This window comes from Pavona decussata, unplaced genomic scaffold (genome assembly GCF_977016875.1).
Source record: "Pavona decussata unplaced genomic scaffold, jaPavDecu1.1 SCAFFOLD_87, whole genome shotgun sequence".
In the NCBI taxonomy this organism is placed as follows: Eukaryota; Metazoa; Cnidaria; class Anthozoa; order Scleractinia; family Agariciidae; genus Pavona; species Pavona decussata.
Genome location: NW_028145504.1, coordinates 3,846,284 through 3,856,508, shown reverse-complemented (window position 1 = coordinate 3,856,508; position 10,225 = coordinate 3,846,284). Strand labels below are relative to the sequence as shown.

The window sequence follows — 10,225 nt, the reverse complement described above, 5'->3', positions numbered from 1 at the left end:
AATTTCGCTGATTTGTATTCTTAAACAGTCTTTTGTTTTATGGACGAGAAATGAAGCAAGGAACATTTTAATTTCATGTAAAGGTATTTCAAGAATCAAAAGATCAGTGTAAGCAGTTTACGAGAAAACAAAAACAAAACGACAACAACAAAAACAAACAAAAACCCAGAGACTTCACATGAAGAATTTTTTGCGAGCACCTTTACATGACTTTTGTTTTAAGGAATTGCCCTCATCCTCGGTCCTCAATAATATTTTTCTGACAGCCCACCACGAAAACTTTAGCTTGGTGTCTTTGTTCAAGCGATTTCAAGGACTTTCAATCTCTCCTCGTCCCAAAGTCGGCAAAGGTCTCTTGTATTGTTTATAATTATGCTAACTTTTGAGTCGTTCGATGTTCGATCAAGTTTTTTAATTGCAACCTCACAAATCTTTATGAACGGTATTGGGAAGTACTCTTTTGTGGTGCTTTAATTGTGCTGTGGTTCTAACTTATGAGGCCTTGGTTGTGTAATTGTTTATTGGGACCATTGGTGTAAGATAATGAGCAACCTTTTTATGTGACCTGCCTAGCCTGTGTAAATCCATTGTACCGAAAAGGATGGCGAAGACCGAAGGATACATTCACCCATAATTCTTAGCGTACGAAAACCTTGACAAACGCTCATAAAAACGCACAGAAAAGCTTCAAAAACTTCAAACCTAGGATGCACAATATTGTTAGTACAGGGACGAATTTCACAAAAACAAATAAAATAGATAAATAAATAAAAAAATAAATAAATAAATAAACAAATAAATAAATGGCTTTTTACGCGTCTATTGGCTTTATTGGGTTCGCAAGGTATTGTGGTAAAATATACAAGCGCCATCTTTTTTCGTAGGTGGATAATGCTTTACAACGCAACTCTAGCGTTTGAGTCTACGAATGAAATTATATAATGTGACCATTCAAATGAAAGCTTCTGGCAAGTGCAAGGAGGTTCTAAAGTTTTGTGTGTGTGTGGATAAAATGCTAAAGGAAAACCGTTCAAATGAAAGCTTTCAAGCAGTTCTTTGTTTTGATGCTGTTTACTTTTAAACACTTTTAAAATTATTTTCTTCAGTTTACTCTGTGTTGAGCTTCAGTACTTGAGATTTCGACCTAAGGTCAAATATTTAATAAAGAATGTACATGAACAACAAATCGTCAAAGAAATAAAACATTTTTGACATTGTTCACAAACGTTTATCTACCCTCGGTCTTACGTAAGCCTTGGACCAATTTTTTTTGCAACCACTTATTTTAACAATAAATAATTATTAGCAACATTTGTTAATCACTTGTTTTAACAATTAACACTTGTTGTTTTTTCAAAGCTATTGCTGATGTCAAACTGACTTTTCTTGCCATTTCAAGCTTTTACTGCACCAAGATGTACCCCAAAGCCTTGATGTGCTTCTTTCCATTGTCTGGTGAAAATTTAGCTTCGTTTCCACACGTGTTAACATTGGAGTCATCATGTTTTCCTGCAGTACCAAATCCTATTCTGGAGTCGCAGCTATTGCAGTTGTTTTCGTTGTTGGAAAGGATCCCGATTCTTGCTTTTACATTCGTCTTACGGCCGCACTGAGCGTTAAACCCTTCCTTGTTACAATTATGCTGCAGGGATGCTTCAGATCCAATCAGCGACTTCCACTTGTCACGACCCAGTGAGGTCTTGCGGTATTGCCCGTCAGCGATGAGTGAGTAAAGAGATCTTGCCTGTTTGTCAATGACGACAAAGTTAGTCTGCTGGTCGACCATCATCCCGAGACAGATCTTAGAGAAGGGCGTGCTCCAGTAGGTCGGCATCTTAGTTTCTTTATTGTCGAACCCAGTCATCCCTCCTGGAAGGTTCAGGGATTCTTTGTTACTCCAAAGGGTGGAATTGTAATGGAAGGTTTTCTGAAATTAAAGATAGAAAAAAGTCATATTTTTATACGCAAAATCAGTGAACGATAAGACAATGAAAAGTTGAAAAAAGTGTACCTTTGTGCCATTCATCTTCATAGCCAGCGTCCACCCTCCGTCTCCGCATCCAGTTTTATTTCCAGCTTCAGTTCCCATGTGACAGTAAACAGGAATCTCTACCGAACCAAACATCAGATGGTACACGCCACTCTTAAGCGACCTGGAAACAGACGAAACAACGTGAATTCTTTTAAGTTGTATCTTTTGCTTTCCAACGCTCTATGTTTGCTTAAACCAATTTATACCACATTATTGGGGGAACCATTTAAAGGGAAAACGTAATTAATCTCGACTTGATGGTACGCATTTTTCAACGGTTTGGCGTCGTTTTCATATACTTGTGTCTATTTCGGATTTCTTCTGTCTACTTCGGTTTCTGTGCATTGACACTTCATCTAAGGCTTTTCCACCTCAAGTAGCTTACAAAGAATGAAAATGAATGAATGAATGAATGAATGAATGAATGAATGAATGAATGAATGAACGAATTAATAACTTTATTAACGTGTCGGTGTTGAGTAGCTGAGGGAGGAAGTCCTCTCTACTTATTCTGGACACCTTAACTTATATTACATTGAAATATTTCCTAAAAAAGCTTTTTTCTTGTTCTGAACTCCTTGAACTTCTCGACCTCGGCGAAAATCGAACCCCGAACGACCTCTGGATATAATGAATAACCGTTTCCCTACCCACTAAGCTACGAGGCCAGATGGGAACATTTTTCGTACATGCCGTGTCATATGAATTCATGATCACGAGAAAACAAGCCACATTTGTCGTAAATCAACCAACCTGTCAATGCCAACTGATAGTGCTTATTAATGAACACGTTTTGAATGCTAGCATATTTTTTTTCGTCAAAACTTCTAGTGCGAAAGGGTCTATGTTACTATCGTAAACGCGTTCCACGTTTTTGAAATCGAAAGGGACGAACAACCGTGACTAACAAGCGCCAATAAGTGTTACTTATTTCAAATGACATTAATTGCATCAACTTACGGATTTCTTTTATACAGTTCATTGCAAGAATAGGCAACTGCAAAGAAACAAAAGCAAACACGCCTGTAACTACAAATTTGAAATACATAGATTGCAAAACCAAAACTGGCTTGATAATTAGACTGACACCAGTATACCTGGGGGTGGGCAAGTTTCGTTGACCAGTGCGGCTAGGTTTTCCATCTTCATTCCCAACGCCTCAATGGCCACTGAAAGTCAGCAGCGAAGAGAAAGAAAGAAGCATTAAGGATGAATTCAAAACATATTAGTAGCTATAAGTGGCAAATTGAAAAACAGGGCGATCCTTCTTTTTCCCTTTTTCCTATCGATGCGGATTTTTCTCATTTGACAGAAGATTATTCAGATTATTGGTAGTTAACTATTCATATATACTCAGAACGATTTCAAAAGTTTAACAGACTAGAACAAAGTAAATTGGAAAAAAAAATTGATTTTATTCTAAGTGTTTACACTAAACAATAGCCTTGTAAGTTTGTTAGCCATAGCAACACGATTTTTGAAATTAGCCACAACACCACGATTTTGTCATTCCTTCATTTGATTGTATACTTATAACCTTATCTTGAGATACAACAGGACTCGAAATCGCATTTTATTAGGTCAGCTGGACTACGGAAGACCTTAAAACCTGCCAGTGTTCTTCCCCGAGTTGAAAACTGGCACACGGAAGCTATATTTATCCAAACTACCGCCCTTCCCCGGGATGTACTTAAGGCTCTTAATGTTTTCTTTCTTCCTTTACAATTACTAAATTATATTATAACTTCCTTTCTTTTTCTACCTTGTTGTAATTTTTATCATTTGAGAGTTGCTTAGTTATAAAACCATCATTCATTATTTGATTTATTTCTTTGCCGTCTGGGGCAACTGTTCAGTTTCTATGTTCGCAGAAATCAAACGCCTGGATGTTAAATCCACTAGAGCTATTCACAAAATTCCGCAAAATGTTTTGGATTGTAATGTTTTAGACTGTACTAAGTGGTAAGACGCAGGATAGTTACAAAAACAAAGGCTAGCATCGAATCAAAGTGCGAACTAAAGGCTCACCATTTGCTGCAAGGAAATGTTATTTCTCCCCGCGAAGCGTCAATAAGATTTTCGATTCAAAAAGACGAAGCCAGATTTTATGCACTACATTATGGAATTAAGGGTTCTTGTTAGCGACAGGTTTTTATGTGCAGGGAGTGGATCATGTGCAGGCAAAATTTAGCAAACACTGCAAACTTTGATTTCCGTTACACTATACCAGCAACAAAGTCCTTGTCCACCTTTTAATCCGTTGTTGCTTGAGGGACACGAAATGCCGGTCCTGTTGTTACCGACCTTAAAGAGAAAAAGATGCCCCTGCTAGTTAAACAGTACACTATCCCTCTTGAGAGTCTTTGTTAGTTGGCGGGTTGGGGATGAGGGAGGAGTATTCATTTCTTTTCTTGATTGGCATGCTGCTGGTAAAATGAAATGACAAGACAGAGAGGAAATTCATTTCCATTGACTACTTAGCCAGTTAAATTTTTGTCTCACATTAGTAATACCACATTTCTAAGCTGTCCGTCTGAAGAGTTAAAAGAGCAATTTCAAGCATTATTTTACAAATGATCACTCCATCCCTACCAGTGTGGTCAGGTTAGCCATTGCGGCCTTTTGCTGTTTGACTTCGTTTAGGATGGAGTCTTTCATTTCTTCGACTTGCTTACTGAGCTCATAAAACTGACGCAGGTGTGTAGCGTTTGTCTCCTCCTTTATTTCTGAATCCTTTCCTTTTAGCTCTTGAGGGGGCACTGGCGTAACCTTTTCGGTCGATCCACAACCTACAATAAAATGTTCACGTCATTAAACTCTATCCAAACGGAAAAAAATGCGTGCTATTAAAACTATTATTTAACAATTAAAAATGATTAGTCCAGTCCTAGTAAAACGTACTTAATGTCTTTTTTTGGTGAACACCTTTCCCACACTGATACTGGGGAGATTGAGGACCCCGATATTGACAATTAGTAGTATGTATATCATTCTGGAGGCTCCAGAGAGATGCTTAGCTAGGGGCATGCTCTTCCGTAAATGTTAAAATCTTGAGGCTCTGGAATGCTATTTTAATACTTCTTTATGGTTTTCTCTAGATAAAAATCAGTCTCTTTCTAGTAGAAAATGGTAGCCTTTTTATTGCTTGCATGTCAACATTATTTATACTCCCCCCTAGGGTCGTGGAATGCTGGCTTCTTCATCGGTTACTGCGTCCACGAATAGAATCCTAAAGTGTTGACGTCACAAAAACTGAATTTATGAAATTATGGGATTTGTTAGTATATTTGGAGAGAACATGATGAAAAATGCCTACTTGCCAAAAATCAGCATCTTGTTGCAATTTGGGAGCGAGATAGTAGCTCTGTTATCCCCTGGTGTGAGTTTCCCGTGTATGCCAGTAGGCGTATATATCGTTTATCTTTTCGTCGCCATTTTGAATGACGTCATACCATGGTTCCTGAAATAGGCATTTCGAACTCACACCCTAATCTTTGATTACTGAACTAGATCTACTGAATTCCAAGTAAAACACTGCCAGCCCAAGCTCACTTTCCGATAACATGAACTTGACGTTGGAATACTAAAGTGACGACTTGGTATTTTGGTGAGATAAAAACCGTGTTGAAAAGGCTCTAAAGGTCTGAGTTTGCAGTGGCTTCGAGCGCAATGGAAGGAAAACGTTCCTTTTTATGTTTGTTACATGCAAATCTGAGAGAAGGCAAATTCAACGAGGTGAATGTTCAATAAAGAGTGGCTTCGATAAAGCATACGAGATGAAGGTCAGAAGAATTTGCTGGGTAAGAGTGAATAGAAATAAACTAGCTGCATTGTATCACGTGATCACGACCAAAAAGACCCCATCTTTTCACGTGTAAACAATAATGCTTACTAAAGGTGAAACCATGCTACCATTTTTGGCGAACAAGTCGTATTTTGGGATGTCAAACATATGAATAGGCAGTGATTTAAGCACGTGACAGGGACGACAGGGAAAGTTAAATGATTATTTCTCACCGCCGAGGTATTTGCGCGAAAAGTTATATACCTCTATGGCATAAATACCCAGAGACCGTGGGGACTACATGTTGAACTTTGCGTGATAAAATTTGGGTTGTTTACCACAAACTGCAATCTAACATCATATTATCTAATTAAGGACATGACCTGTCTTTTGGAGTTGAAAACACCTGTTTCTATATAGTCTCTAGTACAATCCTACTTTCCCAAGTGTTAAAAAAAAAATACTAATATGTATTCTATCTGCACAATTTGCACTATTTTTGAAAACGCCTGTCTTGCATTTGATAGTTTGTCGAAAAGATAATCTAATCAGGAAAACGTGACCTTTGCTCCTCGTACATTTGTTAACGCTGATTTTGACGCTCAGCCACGCGAACAAAACGTCAAGCATGTGACTGGCACGTGAACTTTAAAGGGGCAGTGTCACCTGTTTTTAGTGTCACTATGAATAGCCCAAAAACGTATTTGTTTCGATGGTAACGCTGAAGTAATGCTTGAGTTTTGTTAATAATGACCCTACTAGTGCACAAAACTACTATTAATTATGTTTGGCGGCGGATGGCTACGATGGAAACGGATTGCAACATAAATCTTTTCAAGTTCTTCCTGTGTATTTTAGAGAAGTCGCTAATATTGATTATGGTTTGTTCTTCCTAACTCGGGAACCTTCCCGATGTTGTAAGAGCAATTTCATGTTACAAAACATGTTCTTTGTCAAATAATTGAGCAGTTTTGACCAAAATACAGCAAAGTCGCCGTGACAGTGCCCCTTTAAATAAGTCGGCGTAATGGTACACGCACAAAAGTCTGCCCGGACTATGAGAAAAATTGCTTCGAAATGGTGTGCCGCGACAAACTTGTGAGTAACTAGTGCGTGGATTTTGCAACCATAAAGAACTAAGAAGGGTGAGCTAAGCAGTAAAACTGTTGCGGGAATTTTTCAGCACTGAATAGTTGTTAGTTAAATTCGGTTTTAGCATCCCGTGCCAATTGAAGAATTCAGTGAACTGTGTTCGGCAGCACACTGATCATTGATGTAAGTGTCAATGTTAGTGCTGCCGAACACAGTTCACTTAATTCTTCAATTGGCAAGCACATGTACGATATGCTCAGGATACTAAAACCGAATTTAACTAACAACTTTTCAGTGCGGAAAAAATGCTGCTTAATTCACGAAATGTTGAAGCTGACTCCATCCGCGCCAAGTTATTTAATACATAATCACAAAGAAACTAAATGTCTGTTATATTGTTTTCACTTACAGTATTTATATTCAATCACAAAGAAACAGCCACTTTGCCTTGATAATGATGATAGCATCATCGAAACGTCGGACTGCTTTATTCATGTTGCAGAAATGACAAGTTGTGGTCAATGTGGTAATTGGCAAATTCCCCGCGTCCATATGGTTATGTATTTTATAATGATAGAGAACTTTCCACAAGTCTATCCAGTTATCAAATAAGCCTATGTTTTTAACTAACAATGTTACTGCACTGCGATATCATACTGTAGCCGCTTTTCGCCTTCTGCATGGTATATCATAAAAATAGCATTAAATTGAATTAAATGATAAAGAAATGTCACGGATTAAAGTCAGATAACTACCTCGACCGTCGGTATTAATTCATCTACATCCCTCAGAGCTACGGCTCTTGAGATGTACGTGTATTTATAGCTCTGTCTTCGCGGCATTTATCTCTTACTTGCGGGATGTAAACAAACAATTGCGAAAGAATTGCCCTAACTCCCTTCCATGCAATAAACATACAAACTAAGCTATAATGAGACCGTTGCTCAGTCAAAACCCCAGAGGGGTAATAAAGTAAAGTAATTTTCCTCAATATACATGCGAACCAATGTCCAGAGTGTTGAACATTCTGCAAAAAAAATTTTATCAATAGAGAGCTGAAATAATAACAAAACATTCTGCATCAGAAAATCGTAGGAATCAGTTTGAATCATAGAACTATATTCTGGAGTACGCAAGCAAATAAGTGCACGAGCAAGCAAGCAACAAGAACAGTTACATAGCACGCAATTAAAACTGTCTTCTGTGTTCCCAGATCCGGTTTTTTGCCCTTTTAAAGACATATTTGTGTAAGCTAATACAGTTTGATCTATTAGGATGCGGTAGCTGACAGTTGAAGTTGCAGAAAGATTTTTTCAAAGAATGGGATTTTATTCACCGGATTTACAAGCGTGTTGTACGCTTTACGAAAATACTAGCTGACGTTCTTTCCCATTTTAAACGACATATTTAACCGTCCGAAAACTAAAGGAATTTGTTTTCTCCAGTGCGCTTACAAACGTTTGAGCTGACATTTTGCCGAAGTAAAATTAAGATTTTCCTTCACTGCTAAATCCTCACTTCTGAGGCAATAACGAATCAAGTTCGGCGAGCAAGGAAGCAAGCAAGTATGGAGGTCTGTTAGTAAGTGAGAGAGGTGAGGTGTAGTTCCTCCTGAACTTAGAGTACTGTAGAGCGAGGCGCAAACGCAGCTTCCAGGAAAAAGAGCATACAAAATAAAATAAATAAAACTTTTATCTTGCAGAGCTACACACAAATAACATAAAACCTTATGTTTTCATTCCACTTTCCACTAGTGTTACGAGGCCTTAACAGACATTCTAGACCAAAGGCGACATACCTGATGATGACTTTAACTGACTCCAATTCAAAGCCAGGTTGACCACAGTTATCAAGAAGATAAGCACAAGAAGAAAGCTCACCAAATACATCAAGCGACGTAATAAAGGCTTTCCTTGTTGGAGTTTGGTCAACGATTCATACACAGCTTCAGAGTCGTTTTTAGAAGACTGCAATTCGAAGCCAGCCTTTCCGACTGCGTCGGCCATTAGTATCTTGTGCCTGTTGCCGAATTTCAGTAGCTCGTTCTCGTAGATGACGCCGGGCGTTTCTGCTGTCTGTCTTTTTGAAAGAAAAATAGATTGCAATTTTTATAGTCCTTAATTATTCATTTTCTAGAAGATTCAAAACCCCGGCATTAAAATTGCCTATAGCTTGTCACGAAGTGTCAATTTCAATGGCAATGCTCAATGTAAAGCCGGATAAAAAGGACAGTTGATTGCAATCATAGGACTTTATTTATTTATTTGTCTATTTATTTTTACGGTTTATGCCCTCATTCTCAATTTACTACAACGTTCATGTGGCATGTGAACTAAGGAAACAAAATGACAACATTTTACATCAGAATCAAACAAGCTTCGTGTAAAACTTAACGAGTCCCAGCGGTTGATTGACGGTTGCATGGTAGCCAGGATATTTTATTGCTCACTGTTGTCCGTAATCAGCAATTCTTGATTGACTGCTAGCTAAACATTCCTGTCTTTGCGATGTGGAGCACGGGAAAAAAAGTCCTGCAAAGTCCGCGCTTTCAAAGGTTTCCACTGATTTCGAAGACTACACACGAGATCGTCATGTATCGTTATCTTGTGTGTAGCGTTTATTTAAGGGCTAATACGTGAAGGATGAATACTATAGCCACTTAGTAGCCACCAAGCTCTAAGCTCGGATTGAATCGACTGATTTGGTAGCGAAGCCAGTTGCAAGTACTCCGGCGATTGTGTTTGTGTCGAAGAACTTCTTTATTCCCTCATATTTGTTGGTTTTAACGCACTTGTACAATAAAATTCGTTACACGTCGCATTACAGCCGGCTTTCGGGCGTTGAGAGAGGTTGCCGTTACTTTTGCTCGCGTTGTTCATCGGGGTGTTTCGCCTCTAGTAAGAACGAGCCGGCATCGGGTGTTTCGCAAGAGCTTGTGTAATATTTTTCAATGTTATGTACAATAAAACAATAAATAAGGGGAATAGCCGGTCCTGCATGTGCTTCTCTGAGGGCATTTGCTTCTTTTGCACATTTTCTTATCGGATGCGATCGGATGTTTGGAATTAGCAGCCTTTGGGGCTCGTTTCTTTCGGGGAGAGGAGGGGGGGGGGGGGGGCGGGGGAGTAGGGTCGTTATTTTCGGGGAACAAAAACCATGAAACAAAGCTAGCGCTAGTTCTTATTTCCGAAATGCAAAATTGTATGATTCGCACAGCGCTAAAACAGGAAAAAGAATAAAGCTCATTCTGCCGCAAGGGCGCCAGACGACATTGGGGCTTGCACCTAGCTCCATGCGCAACGAGCAAGATTCAACCA

General features: G+C 38.7%; 1 protein-coding gene across 9 annotated transcripts in view; it reads right to left on the bottom strand.

The window, feature by feature from the left end:
- Window positions 1–804: 804 nt before the first annotated feature.
- LOC146474855 (uncharacterized) overlaps window positions 805–10,225 on the bottom strand; it is a 67,404-nt gene continuing 57,983 nt past the window's right edge. For 3 of the 9 annotated variants that reach the window (XM_085116621.1, XM_085116620.1, XM_085116625.1), the window contains exons 5-7: window positions 2,993–3,029; window positions 2,012–2,153; window positions 805–1,927 (exon numbers count right to left, since the gene is read on the bottom strand). In XM_085116621.1, the coding sequence (XP_084972747.1) occupies window positions 1,403–1,927; window positions 2,012–2,153; window positions 2,993–3,029 (704 nt within the window). In that variant the 3' untranslated portion in view covers window positions 805–1,402. Of the gene's footprint in view, window positions 1,928–2,011; window positions 2,154–2,992; window positions 3,030–3,129; window positions 3,202–4,281; window positions 4,337–4,624; window positions 4,822–8,706; window positions 9,023–10,225 lie in introns of those variants that run through there. The other 6 variants (XM_085116630.1, XM_085116622.1, XM_085116627.1 and 3 more) reach the window with 5 other exon arrangements.